The following is a 20,628-nucleotide window of genomic DNA, read 5'->3' as shown; positions in this document are numbered from 1 at the left end:
AACCTCACTAGGCAGCCAGGTGTGCTGCTTCCCGGCTGCGGCGAGCCGAGGCCCTGGGGTCTGCGCCCACGCAGGGCGTAGATGGTGGATAGGGCTTTATTTTTACAACATAAGAGACCGGAAAGGACCAAGTGCTGTTCCAAGTCTTGGAGTGGCGGCCATAAACCACCGTGGGGCCGGCCTCCGGCCGCAGCTTATGGTGGCGGGTGAGACGCACCTACCCCGCGAAGGTGCCGACCTGGAGTGGGGCTCTGCCCGGCGTTGGCACACGGCCAACGCTGCAGGGCCTGGGGTGCGCCTGCGCCTTCTCCATCTCTGCTTTGTCCGCAGCCACCCAGCGTGCAGCACCCCCGCCCCGTGCCTGGGTTCAGTCCCCACGCGGTCTGCACCAGGCCCTGCAGGCACCCGCAGAGAGTCTTTGGAAACTCATTCTTTTCCTCTTAAATCATGTGTTTTCGTTTTAAAAATTGTGTTTTTGCATCCAAAACCGAAAGGAGGATAAGCTGTGGGGTTGGGGGCCTTTGCCGGGGAGCAGCCGGCAGTGAAGGATGGGGGGTCTGACACCAGCTCAGCACAGAGGCTGGGAGGGGTCCGTGGGTCCTGGGAGCAGAGCCATGGTTCCGTTCTCCTGCTTGGGTGAGGCTCGGCTGGCAGGGGGCTGCGCGCCCCCATAGGGCGAGGGGGCCGGTGCTGGGGACAGGGGCTGCTCCCCCGAGTTGAGCTCCCTCTCGGGAGCCCGCAGTGTTGGTGGCTGCAGCGGCAGAGCCACGGGGAAGCTGGCCATGTAGAAGACTCGGCCCAGGCGCTTGGCCACCTGTGGAGAGACGGGCCTGGATGGGGCCTGCGGGGCTGCCACCGTACAGCCACACGCAGAGCCTCAGTGCTGCCCCTCCGTTGTCTGGAGACCACTGCCCCCAGCAGGCGCTCACCTGGGCCCGGATCTTGAGAGCAGGCCCCAGCTTCAGCCCCATGGTGGTCAGGAGATGTTCCTCTGTCAGCAGGGGCAGGGTCTCCCCGTCAATCCCCTGTTCTCTGAAGACCTGGGGGTGGGGGGCACAGTGTCAGGGCATGAGTGCCAGGGCCGTGCGTCCTGGGGTGGCCTCAAAGCTCTCCAGAGGAAGCGGAGCCAAGAGGAGCGGCTGGCGCAGTTGCAGGAAGAAGCGTCAGATGAAAGTCTCCTGTGTGTTAGGCACGTGTCCCACCTTGGAGGCGGAAGCACTGACAGCACGCACTGACTGGGGGCACTGGTGCATACCCCACCCCCGCAGTCTTTGAGGAGAAACTTGGGGTGGGAAGCAGCACTGGGTAGCGGGGGTGCTCAGACCATCCTGTGTGGGTCCCCTCACCGGTGCATATTCTCCGCAGCCGGACAGGCCGCCCACAAAGCTGCAGACGTCGTCCACTGTCCACTTGCTGACATCCTCGGGCGCTGTGGCCCCCTCCCCATCCATGAAGAGGCCCCCCGTGGCGCCTGGGTTGGGGGTAGAGTGTTACTAGGACTCTGGCCAGCTCTTTCCTATGCTCCCACCCCGGTCTGCTGACCTTTGCTCGCCCTAATTGTTCAGAAATGTTGGACTGATGACGGAAAGGGATCTTTCTCCCGGTGGACGCCCTCCCTGAGACCCTGGGTGGGGGATGGGGGACGGTCTCCTTCCACCCCATGGAGGGATCTCAAGGCATGGCGGGGGTGCCCACCTGTGTGGAAGTAGGGGCTGACCGTGTAAGGCAAGCCCAGGGGCAGTGGAGGGGGCAGCATGGACCCTGAGGCAAGCCCCTTCCCCTCAGAGCTGGCCCCTCCAGTTGGGCCCTGGCCCCCAGCAGCCACCATCTCGGGGTCCTCTCCGTCTGAGTCCTTGGGGGGCTCATCTTCAGAACCGTCTTGTGCCGAGAGCCCAGCCCCTGTGGTCTCCTTGGGCTCACTGGGCCGGGCTGAGGCAGGGCTGGGGCCCCCCTTCCGAGGAGCTCGGCGGGCAGGCTCCTGGGGCGGGCTGGGGGGACCGGGGCCCGGGGGTCCCTGGGGAGGCAGGGCCAGCAGGGGCGCAGAGCTGTGTCTCAGCACCAGCATAGCCCCGCGCCGCTGCAGCTCCTCGGCACCGTCGGGTGGGCGCAGGGCGGCCTCGGGTGCCAGCAGCTGCGGCCGGTGCGCGCTCTCCAGCTCCTTCTGGCGCAGCAGCTCTGCTGACATCTCCAGCCTGGCCGTGGAGACAGACCGCAGAGTATCAGCCAGCTCGGCAGTGACACTTCCCGCCCCGCCGCCCCACCCCCCGGTGAAACACCTACCGGGCCAGGTTCTGCTTCCGCAGGAGCTCCTGCTGCCGGGCGAGCATCTCCGCCTGGGCAGGGGGCAGGAAGCCGTAGCCTGGTGGGAAGGGGACAGACCACGAGGCCGGGTGGCCGAGTGGTCCAGGGCCACCCAAGCCCGCCCTGGTCTGTCCTTGGCTTCCATAGGGGGAGGGGCGGGTTCGCCGGGAGCACTGATGGACACGGGGTCTGTGACAGACGAACCCGGCTGGCCCCGCACCAACAGCCCCACCCCAGCCCCCAACCTCCGGGGCACAGAATCGCGCGCCAGCCTACTCCTCACCTGGGGTCTGGCACAGTGCCGAGGGCACCCCCAAAAAGGGGGGCCTGAGGTGGGGGCCCAGGGCGATGTGGGGGGCATTTTGGGGCGACAGCAAGGGAGGCGGCTGCGACAACTCCCTGTGGACAGCAGGGTGGTGAGCCGCGCGAGCCGCAGCCTCGGGCCCCCTCCCCGCGCGCCCCCTTCTTCCCGGAACTGCCGCCCCCCGCCCCCGCGGCCCCCCGCTCCGGCCGCCTCTGCTAATTGCCGGCCCTGCGGGCGGTCGATGTGCGCCCGCCGCGGCTCGGGTCGCCTCCGCCCCCGCTGGCGGCGCCAATTAATCTCGGCGGCGGCGCGGAGGCGCTGGCCCGGCGGGCGGCGGCGACTGTGGCGGTAATTACCGCGCTGGGGCCCCCGCCCCCGCGGCCCCTGCCCCTAGCCGACCCTGCGCGGACGCGGCGCAGTTAGCCGCGGTCCGGGAGGCGGCGGCTGCAGCCAGAAACTCGCGGGCGCGGGCGCGAGGGCGGCCTCCCGGCGGGAGGGGCGGGGAGCCTCCGAAGTCCTTCCGCCCCAGCCCCCTCCTGGGGTATTCCGGCCCCTACAAGACCCGGAGGCCTCGCCTGTGCTGCTAGCGGCTCCGGTGTCTGAATCGGTACTGCTGGGGGGCTCTCCCCGCCCCCAGCTCTCCTCCGACTTTGGGGTTCCCAGACCTTGCACTGCCCCCCTCCTCTGCCTCAAGCCCCCTCACCTGCCTGTTGGGGGAGCAAAGCCCTCAGCTGTCTCAGGGGCACCTGGATTCAGCGGGCCCCACAGCTGCTCCGTGGAAACACACCCCACCCAGAGAGATGGTCACCCCCACACATTCTACCCCAGAAGTGTTCTGGGCCTCTGCCCGGCTGCCACCAACCGAGGCCCGAGCACAGTGCCCGGTTCACTCAGGACCCTGCGGCTGTACAGCGGCGAAGGGGAAGTGCGGGCTGTGGACCTCACATGCAGAAAGCAGGGGATAGGTCTGCCAACCGCAGCTCTGTAGCCCCGAAACAAGCACAGGGGATGTAGGGGTCTCTCTGAAACGCAGGCACCCCGATACCTCTCTGAGAAGGACGGGGCGCCAGCTGGGGCGGTGACGTCTCGGTGCTGAGCCAGGCCCTGCTTCCGACGCTGACCTGCTGTGGATGAGGGCAGGTGGACTTCCAGGCCGCTGGGGCTCCTCGCGGCTGCCGCTGCCACCTCCTGCCGGACCCTCAGGAGATCTGAGGAGGGGGCAGCAGCAGCAGTGACCCAGAGGCCAGCCCCCACCAGGCCCTCATGTCCCCCACACCCTGTAGTACACTGGCCAAGGACACGCAGACCCGGAGCACATTCTCCCACCGACCCTGCTGGTTCGTCACCGGGACAGAAAGACGAGCAGAAGGCCATGGGGCAGGGCCGACACCAGACATCCCAGCGCAAGGCCCGCTGGTGGCACCCACCGGTCTTGGGAGGGGGGCCAAGTGGGCATTTGTAAGGGATACGGGGATGTCAGAAACAAGAAAGTGGTTGGGATGGAGAGAGGGAAAGGTCTCACGCAGGGGAGTCTGGTGGTGCAGGAACCAGAGTTGAGACTGCCGAGAGCAAGGCTGCAGAGCCCGTGAGGGGAGGGGTCGTGCAAAGGCCCCAGAGTGAGGGCAGTGGGACCTGTCCAGGAGTTGGGGCGGGTCTCCAACCCCCTCCTAGGTAACACCCGGGCCCACTGTGCGGTCTACGCACTCTGCTCCCCACCCCTGGCCCTCTGTCCTGTTCAGGGCCGGACCTCACAGTCCCCCCCCGTAGCCCCCCCACTGTGCAGGCTCCGCCGCCACCGCCTGTTTATAAATTAATTACCCGAAAAGCGGAGGTGGGTCCTGCCCGGGGCCGGGTGCCAGGCCGCAGAGCCCAGCCGGCGCGGCCGCCCGCATCGATCCCGATCCCGGCAGGGCCCCGCGCCCCCGCCCGCCCGCGGCCTGGGTTATTTACCGTCGGCTCTGGGCGGGGGCGGCGGGCGGGGGCCTGATTGACAGCCCGACTCCGCGCCGCTCCCCGCGGCCATCGCCCCTCCCCCGCGCAGGCCGGCGGAGCCGGCCCCAGGCAGGGCAGGGAAAGCAATTAAAAAGGAAGATTTTTAAATTATTAACATTTGGTGAATTATTCAGGCTCTCGGTGCCTGACTGCCCTGGGGGACAGTGCCTGTGTAAGGAGAGGAAATCCGGCCCCGTTTTCCCAGCACCCTCTCACCCAGTTCCAGCCAGAAAAGGCAAGCCCCCGGCCCCAGCCCCCGGACTGGGGTCTGCAAAGCCCGGGTGCAGCTGGACAGGGTGCTGGACTGTGCCCTCGCGGTGGCAGGGGGGCTTCCAAGCGTCCCATCTGGGAGCCGGGTGGGATGGGCATGGCGCCTCTGTCCGGAGCGCCTTCTGAGCACTGGTGAAGGCCGGGCGGCCAAACCTGAACCGTCGCCCATCCTGCTTCTGGACGGACGTCCACAGTGGACTTTCAGGGGCTGACTGCTGCCCCGCTCTTGGCCTCCCCGAGGAGGGGCCTGGCACTCGCCAGACGGAGCCGTCCAGACCAGGGGCCACGGGGCCCTGCGTGCGCTGGGCCTGGGGAAACCCCCACCTCCCACTCTCGCGTGGGCTCCCGAGACTTAGCTTCCTCATCTGTGAAGTGACAGTGGCCATTCGAGGCCCAGCTGGGAGAGTCTGTGGGAGACCTGTTGTGGGGGCACTCCCCCAGATCCACCCAAACAAGCGCTGCTTGGGCAGGGGGAGGAGGAGGTGGGCCTCATTGCCCACCTACAAGGGTTTTCGAGGTTTGAGGGGCCGAAAGACCTGCATGCAATCCCAGCCTTGGTGTCAGCAGCCAGAGACCCCAGGGCCTCTTTGCAGGGTGAGCAGAGACCTCTCGGGACAGGGAGAGTCCGGTGCACGTGGTGGGCTCTCATGCTGGGGAGGGGCTACATACCGTGGCCGGGGAGGCCCAGGTGGTAGAGACGCTGAGGGTCCTCAAAGGTGCCGGCCTCACTCAGGGCGGACACCAGCCGGCGGTAATGGTCCTCGGGGGCCATGCCGGGCCCTAGTTCCGGAAGCAATGGACCCTCTGTGTTGGGCAAGCACAGGAGAGGGGGTCTTCCCCTTCAGATACAGCCGAGGGGGAGAGGCAAGGGGCTCCCCTCTTAGAAACTGCTGCTGTGCTGACCCTGCCCTGCAGAGGGTCCGGGCTGTCCCCCTTCCTCTCCAGTGCCTGTGCCTCCACCCCCCGGGGGTCGGGCTCACACCTTGAGGGGACTTGCTTCGGGCTTTCTTCTCCGAAGGGCAGTCACCGCTGATGTGGGGGGAGCGACCCAGCCTCTTGCCCAACAGGTCACCTGGGAGAGGGCAGAGTGAACCCCGCCCTGCCTCTCAGGGCTCGTAGGGGCCAGGGCGGGAACAGCTCAGGCCCACCCCAATACCGGCCTCAGTCCCGGCCCAGCTCCAGCTCAGCCTGGAACCACACCCCTCATTCCTCAGGGGTGCCTGTGGGTCCTGGCCAGGTTAAAGCCGTGCCCAGCCTGGGGTCCCTCATGTGGGGCTGGGACAGGGCGAGGGCCTGGGACGGTCCAGACCCTGGGCTCTGGACTGTGTGTGCATAGATACGATGGGAGATCCACAGCTACGGCCTCAGGTAGCAACTCGGGACCCCACAGGTGCCATGCTGCCCGCACCAGCCAGACTAGTCTCCTCTGCAGGGTAAGGAGCCTTCCTCAGCACCCTGATTTGACTGGAAACCAACCTCTCCTCCTAGGGTACGGGTGAGGACCGGCAGTGCAGAGTCCCGTGCCAGGGTACCCAAAGCTCTTCCTAGAGGCCACAGACCCCGGCACACCTGCCACACCCATTCTTCCTGGGCCCCTGCCCCCAGGCCACATCCCTCACTGCCCCCAGAAAGCCCGAGCCACCACCCTGGCCTGGCCTGTCACACACATGCCCACCTGCCCGGCTGGGCTAAGCCCCCAAGGGCACCCCAAGCAGCCTCACCCACTGCGTACAGCCGCTCACGTGGCCCAAGCCCCGCCCCAGCCCCACCCCCATCCTGAAGTCCTCTCTCAGGTCCCACATCCAAGCCATACTCATCCATCCCGGCCCCTGCACCCAGACGCCAGGCCCCCTCCCGAGCCCAAGGCCTGGGAGGTTTCTGTGGACAGCTCAGCAATTGGCTCGGTCTCCTGGACCCACCACAGTTACCTACCCTAACCCACCACAGTGCTGGCCTCCCGTCCAGACCCCGTGCTCCTGGCCCCCTCTCCATCCTCACGGGGCTCTGGGTGGGTGAGGGGCCCGCCTTCTCCTTATTCCTTTAATCTGTCATTTTTATCAGGTGGGGAAGTGCGTGCAGATCAATCTGCACTTTACAGCTGACAGAATGGTGCTAATAACTTATTGATCTCGGCTACCTCCTGCCACTGGCCGGGGCCCAGGGGCCTAGCCCCAGGCCTTGCACCGGGAGGGACGAGGGACCGCCCAGACGAAGGGTCCTACCTCAGTGACCTAGCAGGATGGGTGGGGGGGTGCTCAACCTGCACAAGGCCCCTCGGGAAGCCAAAGGGTCTCCGGCCAGCAGGGCTGCCGCGTCCAGCTGTGCCAGACGGGAAGGTGGGTCTGGGCTGGGTCCACACCTGCTGCCCGAACCCCACCCTGTACGCACGCCTCCTGGACCCAGAGAACGACCCAGGGCTCTCACCTCCCTGCGATCTGTTTCCCATTTTCCATGCTGGGGGTGGGGCTCCTCTCTGCCTGGGAGAGGTGCTGGGGAGCACCTGACTGTGGGGGGGACCCACAGTGAGAACCAGGCCCATGGCCGCAGGGGGCTCCTGCCGTGGGGGTCTGGGGCTCACCAGGCCCTCATGAGGCCACATCTACTCACAGGCACACCCAGGGCAGCCAGAAGCAGACACACACACGGTCGCCAGAGGTCTGCAGGGCCGCCCCAAGCCCTCTCCTCCCGACCCTTCCCGCCCGGGTAAGAACAGGACTGACACGTGCTGCTGGGGCTGAGAAGGTGAGGGCGGGCGAAGGCCTCCACCCAGGGGCCGGCCGCAGGATGTGGGAGCCGCTCAGAAGTGGAGTCCCGAGAGGAGGGCAGGGCTCGGGCGAAACCTGGACACACGTGGTGCCTCATGCAGACCACGTGGGACCCCCGAAGTGCTCATATGCGGGCCTTGCACCTGAGCACAAAGAGTGAGGGCACCCTGACACACGCGTGTCACACGGGCGTGAGTGGATACCCAGGCCTCTGGCCGGGTCCGGGGCGCACACGCGCACTCAGGCCACGCACCATGGGGAGGACTCCACGTGTGCAGGCAGCAGGGGGCCTGGCGGCTCAGAATATCTCAACCACTGTGGGGCTCCGGAGGCTCCCCCGATTGATGGGGCAATTCGATTTTATCAGCCGCCTGCTCCGCCCCCAACACGGCTCCAGAAGCAGCACTCCCCCAGAGGCCTACCTAGGCACAGGCACACCTGGAGGCCCTGATGGGGGTACTCAGGTGTCCCAGGACGGTGGACCATCCCCTGCCCAGCCTTCCTGAGAGCTGCAGCCACTGCTGGGAACTTCGCGGGTTTGCCCTGGTCCATAGGGCAGCAAGGGACCCCTGCCACCTCCTCTCAGCACCCCCCCACACCTTCAGCCACAGCTCAGCCATGCCGCACAGTCTCTGCAGTGGTGCCTCGTGGGTCCCCAAGTTGTCCCTCCCTCTGAGCTCCTGCTGTCACCAAGAGCCGCCCCTCCTCAGGGACAGAGCTCCTGGGCCAGCACACTCCTGCCCCACCCCTGCAGAGGTCCAGGCCCCAGTCCCCCTTCTCGCAGGGCGTGGCCCCCTTCCCTCTCGGGGCCCCTCGCTCTGTGGGGTCGGTGGGTACTCCGCGCGTGCAGAGCGTGTCCCTGCCCATCCGGGAGCCACTCCCAGGTGTGCACCTTGGAGCCTCCGTGAGGCCTGCACTCCCTGACTGTCCTGCCTTCCGCTGCCCCTGGGGCCTCCGCCGCTCCAAGCCCCCTGCAGCAGCAGCCACGGTGGAGCCACCGCCTCCGCCTTCTGTCTGCACGGCTGGCCGGGATTAACACAATTACCATCACACAGAGCCCCGGGGGACAGCCGGCCTCGCCCCCTCCCGCCGCCTCCGCTGGCCTCCCTGGCTGCCCGCCAAGGCTGCTGGGGGCGGTGGCGGCACCCAGAGCCGACGGGCAGAGACGCAGGGAGGGCCGTGGGGCGGCCATGCTCTCGCTGAGCTGCCCCGGCTCCGGCAGCCCCGTCCTCATCCCCCGCCACCCCCCCACCCCCGGCACTGCCCTGGCCCCTCACCTGCGGCTCCCAGGCCGACCTCCACGCTGCCTCTCTGGAATTCACAGCGGCTCTGATGCTCGGGCATAACGAGGTGGCGGCTGCGACGCAGGCTGGATATGAGGGTGGGGAGGTCGCTGTCCTGGCTGCAGCGAAGCAGATGGGGAAGGTGAGACCCGGTGGGGCTCCTGACTGAGCTCGCGTGTGAGCGCTGTGAGCATCTCCATTCCCTGGTGGGTGTGGGCTCTCACCCTGACCCACGCAGGCGCCACCTGGGCCCACCAGCTCCTGCCGAGTGTCGGCTGGACGTGGAGGCCTTGCCCTCAGACCCCACTGCTGCTCCCAGGGAGGGTCTGTCTGGAGTGCAGGGCTGGCCCTGTCCTGCAGTGCTCTCTCCAGAGAGACCAGCCACGGTGTCCCTGCCTCCTGCCTCGGGGGGCCTGCTCCTGGGGTGTAGGCTGCCAGAGGGGCCCAGCACTCATTCCTGTGCACGTGCTAAACTTGCAGTCACCCATGGACTCTCGATTTCTTCAAATAAGGAAACTGAGGTTGAGAGCAATGTCTGCAGCCAATGAGGTGTGCGCGTGTCCAGGGACACACAGGGGCGCACGCACACTCACCAAGGCCTGCAGACACACACAGACAGACGCGCACCGCGGTCCCCGGTGGCCCGTGCTCAGGACACTCTGTCCTCTCCAGGGTTCCCCGCCAAGAACCCTGGGATGAACACAAATTTAACTTTGTTCCCTCATTTCTCTTACTGTCAAATCAGCTCAATGCCTGTATCACAGAACCCCAGAGAAAAGAGGGAGGGAATGGTCCCCCAACCCGTTTGCTCTTGGGGCTCTGAGAGCATCTCCTTTAGCACAGGGAAGGGCCACTCGCCACCTTGCAGATGCAGCCAGGAGTGGCAGGAAGTTGGGATACGACAGAAGAGGAGCAGGGACGGACCCCAGCCCGCCCTGTGACACCCCAGCGCTCCCTCCCCAGCACCCTCGCTCCCCAGCCCACCCTGTGACTCGCCAGCGCTCCCTCCCCAGCACCCTTGCTCCCCAGCCCACCTGTAACGGAGCAGCCTCCTGTCTGGGCCACTGCAAGGGGGGCCTCCACTGAGTGACCTGGGAACCAACCCTAAACCTCATTAAATAGCCCCCAGCACCCCTCCCCCCAGCCTGGGTGGCTGGAGCACGCTAATCCAGAGCTGGCCCCTAAGCAGATCAGTTTCAGCTCCGAAGCCTCCAGGGCTGGGCTCTAGAGCCTCTGGGAGACCCTGATGCAGGCTCTCTCCCACCCCCAACCCCCTTTCCCTGGAGGCGAGAAGGCCCCCGCCGCCCTGCAAACAAGAGGGCAGGTGGGGTGGGAATAAGTACTTTATGGGATTAATTGGCAGCAATCCTCACCCCCTCTATCATCCTCATCAATGCGGGGGCGGGGCGGGGTGGGGTGGGGGGGGTGGAAGAGAGAAGTGCTGTCCTCAGCACCAGGGAGGGGCGGCGGGTGCCTAGTGGCGAGGCTGCTGCTGCCACGGAGCTCTCCCTTGAGGGGACCCCCTTCTGGTGTCCCTAGGACTCCTGCAGGAGGGGGACCAACTCCCCAGAGACTGAGGAGTAGGGTCAGGCCCCATCAGTTTGCTCCCCATGAATCCTCAGTCGAGAGCCCCACGCAGGGACTGGGTCTGCCCCCGTCACCACCACCGTGGCCAACAGTGCTTTCACTCGTTGGTCATTCAGGCACGGGAGGTGCTGCAGCCCCAGGGAGGTGAAGCCTAGTGGGAAACAGGCCACAGTCCACCCACCAAACCCCTGCTCCCTGCCTTGGGGGTCTGCCCCATGGGCCCCAGGAAACCTGTGTGGTCACTCCGTCGTTCACTTTACATAAAGCCTGGTGTCATTCACGCCAGGCTTTATATAAAGAACCGTGAACAAATTTTGTACACGCCAGCCTGAACACGTGTGAACCCTCAGATCCCGTCTCCCCGTGAGGGGCCCTCGGGTTCCTCCAGTGCCTGCTGTGCTGTCCAGCCCTTGTCCACCTCCGGGCCAGCTCAGGGGCCTCGGGAGGGCAGGGGCCACATCTCCTGCCTGCTGCCCAGGATGCAGGGGGCCTAATGGGGAGCTCCAACCAGGCAGGTGGTTCACTGCAGTCACGCAGACAGAGGGACGGGGACGAATGGACCGACGGATGGAACCGATGGACAGACAGACAGATGAAGATCGATGGATGAAGTCAGATGACCAGACAGATGGAGGTGGACAGACAGACATGGACAGGCGCTACTGGACCGACAGAAAGGATGGCAACAGCAGACAAACAGATGGACAGAGCCTGAAGTACAGACAGCAGACTAGAGACAGAAAGACACATGGACAGGGCCAAAAGGAGCCAGGAAGAGACAAAGACAGAGCCGGGGTGGGGGCAGTGTGAGGCTGCTGGGCCGTGTGCTTGCCAGCCCTCCCTGGCCAGACGCCGGGGTGTGCAGTGGGGGACTGGCGGGGGGGCCGATGGGCTGTAAGTCCTCTTAGCTGAGCCCCTCAGTCTCCCCTCTGGCAAAGTCCAGAAAATCAGCCCTGCTGCTCTGAGCGCCTGTGCCAGGCCGAAGGAGCACCCTCACACTGGGGCCTGGCCTCTTGCTAGGGGCTCCCTGCGTCTGGACACCTGGGCCCTCTCCCACATCCCATGGCCAGGTGGGGTGAGCAGGGGCTACAGGCAGCGGAAGAGCAGCCTGGGATTTCCCTACAGGCTTCGCTGACAAACTTATCATGTAGCTTCCCAAGTAAAAGGCTCATAAAACGTCGTCAATGTTCATGACGGTTCATAAAAATGATCAGTTGAGTGGGCAACTTCAAAATGAGGTGGAGATAAGTTTAAAGATGTTTTCATTGTAATTTGGCTCCAGGACCCAGACATTCTCAGAAATGTAAATAATAACACATCCGGGACTTCCCTGGTGGCACAGTGGTTAAGAATCCGCCTGCCAACGCAGGAGACACGGGTTCGAGCCCTGGTCCGGGAAGATTCCGCATGCCGCGGAGCAACTGAGCCCGTGCACCACAACTACTGAGCCTGCGCTCTAGAGCCCGCGAGCCACAAGTACTGAAGCCCGCGTGCCTAGAGCCCGTGCTCTGCAACAAGAAGCCACCGCAATGAGAAACCCATGCACCGCAACAAAGAGTAGTCCCCGCTCGCCACAACTAGAGAAAGCCTGCGCGCAGCAACGAAGACCCAACGCAAAAATAAATAAATAAATAAATAAATAATAACACATCTGGCACAAAGCCAGGCAGCAAGTGGGGCCACTCAGTGCTGGACGCCCACTGCCTGCTCGGTTGGGCCCTTCCTGGGCCTTCCCTGGAAGCGCTGGGCCAAGACTTGACCCCACTGAGCAGACATCACAGGCACCACAGCCTGGGCTCTGCCCACAGACTGTCCACCCCTGCCCTTCTGAAACGGGGGACTTTGGTCTCCCCAACACGCCCCAGCCTCCTCATCAGGTTCCCTCATTTTTATCTCCTTACTACATCTTGGATTGGCAGCCCCCTCAGCCTCTCTGCTTCCACCATGCCTGGATCACCATGGACTGGAGCAAACCCCCAACCTGCTGGGCGGGGCCTCCAGCAGGACCTTGTCAAAACATACACTGGTTACTCCCCTGCTCAAGAACTTTCAGTGGCTCCCCACTGCCTGAAGGACAATGCCAACAGTCCCAGCATCTAAGGCCCTTTAGCATCCAGTTGAGCCAGGCCTACCAGCTTCCCCTCCTCCCTTCTCACATCCCCTTCCCTCCCTCCTCCATGTCTTTGCAGACATCCCCTTTCCCTAGTGAACTCCTATGCATCCTTCAAGACCCCACTCACACATCACCATTCTCACATCCCAGTGGTTCTCTGGGAGGGTGGGAGGGGCTGGTCATGGCCTTAGCTCTGGGCAGATGGGTTTCAATGTGCGAGGGGGAGCGCACTTTGGCTTCAGGGTTGGGCAGTCCAGCACCCACGGCCGTGCTGCTGTCACAGCCTAGGCACAAGTCAACGGACAGACGACGGACTAAGGAGAGGAGGAGGGGAGGGAGGCTGGAGAGACTGAGAAGCAGACCCAGGGGACGTGGAGCAAGAAGGCTCTGTCCTGCGCATGCACAGCATGTGGGGGCAGCCTGGCCCCAGCCTGGCCCTACCTGCAGGACGTCTCTCGGAAGGAGATGTTCACATCCCAGTGGGTGTGGACTCTGCAAAGAGAGAAGCAGAGGGTCAGCGTGGCCTCCAGGACTCGGCACGGGGACAGCAGGACGTGTGTGTGTGTGGGGCACACCCTGTGTCTGCCCTGGAGCGCCAGCCTCAAGGGAACTGGGCTGGCTCAGAGCACCCTCAACAGGCCGGCGGCTGCCGCCAGGACAGGCTCACGGGGCAGAAGCCAGCTCCTGGCCTCACCAGACAGAGGAATCGGGAAGGGCAGAATTGAGAGCCCGAGTCTCTGCTTCTTGTTGCAGTGGAACCAGAGCAGCCCCCGCGCTGTGCTGGGGGTGGGGCTGTGGCTTCCTCTGCACGTGTCACTTGTGTGACTGAACCCAACTTCCTAGTTGCTAGAGCTGCTCCGGGCAGGGAATGAGCCCCATGGCCACTGTCGGCTCCAGTGGTGGCCCCTGGGTCCCGGCTGCTGCCAACCTGCCTCCTGAAAGCGACCATCACACAGCGGAGGCAGGCGAGGGCAAGAAAGGAAGCAGCTCTGCCCTGTGCCCACGCTCTCATCCCAGCAGCACCCCTGAAAAGGCCCTCGGGCTGATGGAGGGCAGTGGGAGGCCCACGTGGTGCTTCACCTTAGCACGGGTAGGAGTGGGGGCGGCAGGGGGTGTGTGTCTCGGGTGGCCCGGACGGTTAGGGTTAGGGTAGGAGAAACTGGAACATGTTAAAAGACCAAGCAAGGGGCTTCCCTGGTGGCGCGGTGGTTGAGAGTCCGCCTGCCGATGCAGGGAACACGGGTTCGTGCCCCCGTCTGGGAGGATCCCACATGCCGCGGAGCGGCTGGGCCCATGAGCCATGGCCGCTGAGCCTGCGCATCCGGAGCCTGTGCTCCGCAGCGGGAGAGGCCACAACAGTGAGAGGCCCGTGTACTGCAAAAAAAAAAAACAACAGACCAAGCAGGAAGAGAAAGGGCCTAAAATTCTGGGGATGCACAAGACACGCCGGACAGACAGATGATGGACCTACAGATGGATGGAAGGATGGAAAAAGGGGTGAGTGGACAGAGGGAGGGGCCTCTGTCAGGAGGGGAGAAGGTGGGAGGTCAGGAAGGGTAGCCTCAAGCCTGGGAGGGACAGTAGGAGCCGGGGGGAGTGGCCCCTCTGGTGAGAGCGAGCATGGGGCCCGCCCAGCTCCCCTTTCCCCGCCTGGCTGCGGTGCCGCCAGACCCTCCTCCTAGAGACGCCTTCCTTCCTCACACCCAGTGGCTCCGGGCCTCCCGGCCAACTACCCTCCGTGGCCTGCTCTGGCCGTGACCGCTGGTGATGCCCGCTCCCCGGCGATGCCACCGAGTCCTGGCCCGACACTCGGCCCCCAGGCGGGGGCAAGGTGGGCTCGCAGCCATCCTGTGGCATGTCCCCGGGGGTCCAGGTTCTGTTTCAGCCGTGGCAGCTATCAGCGTCCACGGAGACACAGCAAGCTAAACTGGGGCCCTATCCCCAGGGCAAAGGCCCCCCACCCGAAGCCTGATGTGGCCTTCCGCTGCCTGGAGACCCCAGTTCTGCCACCTGCCAGAGCCCGCGTGCCCTCCCACCCTGGCCCTTGAAGCACCTTCTTTTCATGATACGGACATGCGGGTCGTCCTCCTGCTTCAAGCCCAGCCGCTGCCCACAGGCCGGGCCACTCCTGTCACTGTCACTACTGGCTGAGAAGCTGGGGGTCAGCTCCTTCTTCAGGACACGGGCAGGGGGCAAGGCAACTGTCCTCTTGTCTGCCAGCCGCCCCCGGTTCTGGACAGGGAGTGGGGAGAGGAAGGTTAGGACAAACCGGGTCGCTCAGCTTCCTGGGTGCCTACAGCAGAGGGGCCTCCAGCCTCCAGGACCGTCACAACCGGCCAGAGGCCAAGACAAGAGCAGGGGGGCAAGGCCTCCACCAGGAACCCCTGAAGAGACTGCCTTCCACTCCACCCTGGGGGGCTGGGGTGTGGCAGTGCCTTGTCGGGGCTCCACACTCGGCCCAGGCCCCTCCACAGGCACTCGCCTGCTGGAGACCAGCGCGGCTTTCCCAGCTCCAGGGAGCGCAGAGGGGCCGCGAGTACCCGCGGGACGCTGTGGGTCCTGTCACCGTTCAACGTGCAGTTACCTCTGCCTGCATGTCTGCCTGGCAACCCCCCTCACACTCTGCGTGAACCCCCCACCCAGGCCAAGCCCACCTTCTGATTAGTGCCAAATGGAGCCCAGCTCAGGGGGAGCTGAAGCTGACCCCTGGCAAATTGCAGGTCTTTGGTTCACAGGTCACCTGGCAGCGGAGACCCTTTGTCCCACGGGCCCTGGGGGGGGCTCTGCCCCCTGGGTTACGAACTAAAAGATTCAGAGTTTTTCAACGAGGCGCACCTGTCCCGGCCCTGCGACCGCCACGTGAGTGGGGAGCAGGGGCACACGCGCAGGGCCCCCACAGAGGCGCTCAGAGCCCGCGCACAGCCGGTGGCTCGTGCTCGGGCCCTGCACGGTATGGTACCTGCCAGTGCCTGCAGGCGCTGCCACCCTAGGGAAAAAAAGTTCCTATTGTCTGGTGGGCAGGGGGCTCTTTCTTATTTAATAACAGGTGACTGGTTCAGGGAGGTGGCAGGGGCCTGGGGCTTACCTAATTCTCTTTCATCTTTTCAGTGACCGAGGCCTCCTAGGACCCCACCCTCCTGTTGCTAGGACAACGTGTCCCCGCCACACGCAGGACACACGCAGGAGCTTGGGGAAGAAGGTGTCCAGGGGGCTCTCGCCCCTCCCCGCACAGCGTCGCCCTGGATCTGAAGGGCCGCGGTGTGCAGCCACCACAGTGCTACCCTCCAGAGGAAAGGTTCTCTTCAGACCCAGACCACCCTCACCTCCACACGACCCGTCCCAGCCCCAGATTTGGGCAGTGCCCCTGACAGGCTCTGGGAGCCAGTCTCTGCCGCACCTGCCCTCACACATCCACCCAGGAGGCCCCCCCATGGTCGGCTCTGCAGCACACACTCAGCAAGATGGACTGGGCAGTGCTGGGGACGGGTGGCGTGGGGGGGAAGGAGCCGGGTTAGGCCTGCAAGACGAGGGGGCCTGGCCTTGGCTCGGTGCTACACCAGCGACAGCAGAGCTCGGGCAAGGCGGGGTGGCGGGGGGGAGGGGGTGACTGCCCATCTGGGCCCCGAGCCTCTTCAGGCCAGGCTCTGGGGGGAGGGTTCCCAACAGCCCTGACCTGTCAGGAGTGTGCTCAGCTGCAAAGGCCCCTCGGCTCTGCCCTTCTCTAGCCTGCTGTAGCCCAAGCAAAAGGACCTCCTCTCCTGCCTTTCCGCTTTAATTAAGCTGTTCTCTTAAGAAAAAAGTAAATGCATTTCTCTCTGCTTCTCATCTGTGGGACAAGGAAGAGGAGAGGGAAACAGAGCAGTAAGGCTGCCACGTGGGGTGCGGCCAGACCAGCTAGGGTGGCCTGGGATGGCCCCAGGGTGGGGGGCCAGGATGGGCAGCCCTGCTGACCCTGGCCAAGGACAGGGAACTCACATGCCTCCCCCACACACACCAGAGACCTCAGCTGCTCACCCCTGCTCAGCACAGAGATTTAAGAACTGGGTGCTAAGCCCCTGCCCCAGCCACGCACTGGCTCCTCAGACAGCGAGGGTGGGTGTGTGGAGGCCGGCTGCGTGAGCCCGGCGCCGTGTGCACACCCATATTCTGTGACCGTGCGGTGTGCACACACCTGTGGGCCTGGCCACGGGGAGTAGGGGAGAACAGTCTCTCTGTGGAAAAGGTGGGGCCTGGAAAGACAAGGGGGTCCATGAGACTCCTTCCTTCCTAAGGGAGGGGTGCAGGGATGGGCCTGGGAGGGACCGGGCTCAGAAGAGGCAGGCCCAGGTCTGAGCCATCCCTCATGCAGGGCAGGGACCTGGGAGCCCCTGACAGGCAGGCAGCCCTGCAAGCAATGTCCTAGAGGGGGCTGATGCTGTGCTCAGGCCACCTGCCCACCCCCCTCCTACGGGAGACCTTCAAAAGGGGATGATGGGAGAGGCAGGGCTCCTCTCACCCGGGCAGAAAACCCAGACCAGCCTGGAGGGTGTCCTCTTGGGCACCAGCTGCTTGAGAAGGGGAGCGAGAGCTCAGCCTCCTGCCCCAGGCAGGTATGGTGGCAGCGGGCAAAGGTGGGCTGCCTGTGTACATGCTCTGTCTGGGGGGCTCTGTGGGCGGGCATGCCTGTGAGTATGGCGAGCTCATGCCAGACAGTGTGTGGGGTGGGCACGTGGGGAGGTTCAGCTGCGTCCTCTTCCCCTGCCCAACTTGTGTGTCTTTACAGGACTGCGTGTGGCTTCCTAGCTTGCCCACCCCCAGGGCCCACGAGGAATCCAGGACATCCCCTCCCCCACCCTACCGCCAGTCCAAAGTAAACAAGCTGAGGGCGGCCTGCAGGGTCCTCTCAGGCCTTCCTGGCAGCGGGGCTACCGAGTGGTGCCAGGAGCCATGGCCCTAATGGGCTCTCCCCCAGGGGCTCGAACTGTCCCCCTCAAGGAGAAATTTCCTTTTCAGGTTCACCCTCCAACCACTGCTGCTGGAGGGCGTGCGACGGGGAAGGCAGTGCTTCAGGGCAGGCACAGGCCCCGCCTCTCTTGCTCCCCTAGGCTAGTGAGGGGCCAAGAGACGTCTACACTGGGTTGGAGGCCCCACACCAGCTCCCAGCTGCAGTTCTCTTGACACCCAAGGCCCACACTGCACCTCCTGTGCCCCGAGCTGGGTTGTATCCCCGGACACTCCTGGACATCTAGGACCTTGCCCTGTAGGGCTCCAGCCCTGGGCACCCAGAGACGCACGTCACTCACATCCAAGCCTGTGGCCACCCCAGAATGTACATCCAGGCCAGCCGACACTGTCACACTGTCACATCCCAGAACAAGCATTCCCTTAGGACTGGCCCCTCTCCCAGGCTGGGCCAGCTGACATGGTGACCCCCTCCCAACCTGTGACAAGGCAAAGTCCCCAAGCCCCAGTCAGGTGACACTGTCCAGGGAGGAATCCTTCACACCGTGGGCTGTCCCCAGGACCTCAGGAGAAGCAGCTCCCAGACTCCCAAGGAGAGGTTCCAGGATAGGCAGGACCCTGCCCTGCATCAAGGGGGTGAGGGCTCTGGTGCCCCGGGATTCCCACCCAAAGTCATCTCCTCTCTTAGTCCCTGGGGGCTCCCTCCTGCCCATCGGCAGGGTTGAAGTTAGGACTGATCCTAGAAAATACAGGCACAAGCTCCGCGGCGGAGAAACAAGACCCCGAAGCCCCAACTTTTCTCCCGCATCTCACCACCGGGGAGGATATTCGACAGCCTGGACAGTCGCAGATCGGAGGATGCACCTGCAGGATCCCCTTGGACATAAGCGTCTTCAGACTTTTCCCTGCGAGGAGAGCCGAGGCAGGACCAGTGAGGGAGCGGGGCGGGCACAGGTGGGGCCGGGCACGCGGGCACGCTTCCGGGGCGCTGTCAGGGTCAAGGCCAGGTTCCCTCCCACCACGACTATGAACACCCGCCTCCGTCCAACTTCCGAACCCTCCGCCAGGCCTCGCGGCTCACCCTACCCTCGCGGACGCCGCGGGGATCTGCAGAGCTCAGAAACTCAAGATCCGGTGAGCGCCCCCCCTTGACGGAGGGCGGCCTTCTCCCCTCCCCCTGCGCCACTCCTCCCGCGCTCCACGCTCTCCAAGCCGGTCCTCCGGAACCCGGAGCCGGGCGGAGGAGGGTCGGGCCCGGCGCAGGTGAGCGGCGCGGTCGGGACCCGGGACTGCGCTTGACCTCGTGGAGCCGTGAGCCCCAAAGTCGACGAGCGTGACCGGGCCCCTAACTTTCTAACCACCCCCTACCCCCGGCCTGGCGCTCACCCCGCCTCCCCCACCGCATGCCCGCTCTGGCGCCCGCACGTCGCGCCCTCGGAGCCAGACTCCTGCGGGAGCCCAAGCGGCTGCTCCCAGCCCCGCCGCCGCTCGGCTCCGCGCGCGCTCCCGCCCCGACGCGCGCCCCCGCGCCCCCCACCTGCCTGCGCCACCCCTGCACCTTGCCTTTCGCTTTACCAGCGCGCGTCCGCACCCGGCCGCCTCACGTGTGCCCCTCCACTCCCGCCAGAACCGGTGGCTCCTCGACCCCGCAGGGGAGTACCCCGCCCAGTCGGCCTCCCGCCCGCTCTCCCGAGTTCCCGTAAACTTCCCCGTGAGCCTCAGGCCCAGGAATCCCGCAAAGACCTTCCGGACGGAAGGAGCCGCCGGCTCGTGCGGCCAGCGCTGCGGGGACCGCGGAGGCCGAGGGCGCTCTGCCTGGGTCCACCAAGGCGACCGTGCTTGGGGGAAGGGGGCGTCTCTGCGGTGGCCCCGGAGTCGCAGCGCCCTCTCTAGGCAGAGATGGAGTCTCCCAGGTGTCAGGACGAGGGGGGTCCGGACCCACGGGTCCTCGGGGAGCAGAGGGGAGGGACCGGAGAGGCCCGCGCCCCCACGGCGGCCGCACCTTTGTGGCGGATGCTGCGCTTCCAGTCCTTGGCCGTCTCGCGGCCGCTGACGAACTGGAACTCGTTGGGTGTGAGCCACTCGCCGCGGTGGCGGATGGACGGACCCTTGCTGCCCTGGCAGAGTTTGCGCACGTAGAGCAGCGCGCGGTTGGCGCCGCACTCCACCTCGATGCACGGCTCGCCGTTGTCCAGCAGCGGCTGGAAATCCGGTGCCGCGGCCGCAGTGGCTGAGAAGCGCTCGAGGGCCAGAGGGTCTCTGGGCAGGTGAAGGTGCGGGGCGGCCTCGTGCAGGCTCAGGTAGGCGCGCGGGGCGCGGAGAGGCGGGGGCAAGAGCGCCTCGTAGCCCGCGGTCGCGGCTGGTAGCGAGGCAGCCGGGGGCAGGGCGGCCGCGGCGGGCAGTGGCGCCAGGTAGCCGGGCAGCGGCGGCAGTGGCAGCGCGGCCAGGGTCGGGTGGAAGGTGGCCAGAGCCAGGGCGAGGTCTTCGCGGCCGGGTAGCTCCTTCTTGACCGCCGGCATGGTGGGCGGGTGGTCCTGCAGCCTGGCTCTCCGCAGCCGGCCCAACTAGTTCCGGCCCGGGCTGGAGTTGGGTCTCGAGGGCGGGGGCCTGGGGGGCTCCTGGCCGCGCACCCGTCCTCGCCGCTACTGCGCCCCAGCCGGGCCACCTCGGACCGCTGCCCGGCCGGCTGGCGGGGCCTCTGCTGCCTGAGACATGGTGCTGCCGGAGCTGTATCGATCCCCGATCGACCTGCCCAGCGCCGCAGCTCCAGGACCCTGGGGCTCCACAGGGCGCTGGGCCACCTGCGCCCGCGCCCCCCGGGGCGGCCCCGCGCCCGGTTTGCTGCTGCGCCCGCCGGGCCGAGCCGGGCAGTGAGGAGGTGTGGAGCCTCCGGCCGCGTGCCCCGCCCCGCCGGAGGGTCCCAGGCCCCCGCCCCGCCGTCCCAGCCGCGCACCCGCGTACTCCAGCGCGCGCCCGCCTGGCGGGGACTTGGGAGACTCGCGCCGCCGCCGCCGCCGCCGCCGCCGCCGCCACAACTTGGCCCATTTAAACGGCCCCGGCGCGGCGGGCGGG

At 65.7% G+C, this 20,628-nt stretch overlaps 1 protein-coding gene across 2 annotated transcripts; it reads right to left on the bottom strand.

Moving 5' to 3' along the window:
• Positions 1-440: 440 nt before the first annotated feature.
• On the bottom strand, positions 441-20,075 carry SAMD11 (sterile alpha motif domain containing 11). Of its 2 annotated transcripts, XM_060012373.1 has the most exons (14): positions 19,559-20,075; positions 18,370-18,461; positions 14,669-14,847; positions 13,057-13,107; positions 8,910-9,034; positions 5,850-5,939; positions 5,537-5,671; positions 3,651-3,813; positions 2,585-2,700; positions 2,281-2,359; positions 1,696-2,192; positions 1,347-1,471; positions 930-1,040; positions 455-814 (listed from the first exon to the last, which is right to left on the bottom strand). In XM_060012373.1, the coding sequence occupies exons 1-14, from the start codon at positions 20,073-20,075 to the stop codon at positions 569-571; spliced, it is 2,526 nt and encodes an 841-aa protein (XP_059868356.1). In that variant the 3' UTR covers positions 455-568. The 2 variants fall into 2 exon arrangements, with proteins under 2 accessions (XP_059868351.1, XP_059868356.1); XM_060012368.1 differs by having other exon boundaries at positions 441-1,040.
• Positions 20,076-20,628: the final 553 nt, after the last annotated feature.

Source organism: Delphinus delphis, chromosome 1, assembly GCF_949987515.2.
Source record: "Delphinus delphis chromosome 1, mDelDel1.2, whole genome shotgun sequence".
Classification (NCBI taxonomy): domain Eukaryota; kingdom Metazoa; phylum Chordata; class Mammalia; order Artiodactyla; family Delphinidae; genus Delphinus; species Delphinus delphis.
The sequence above is the reverse complement of the archived record's forward strand: the minus strand, read 5'-3'. Positions and strand labels throughout refer to the sequence as shown.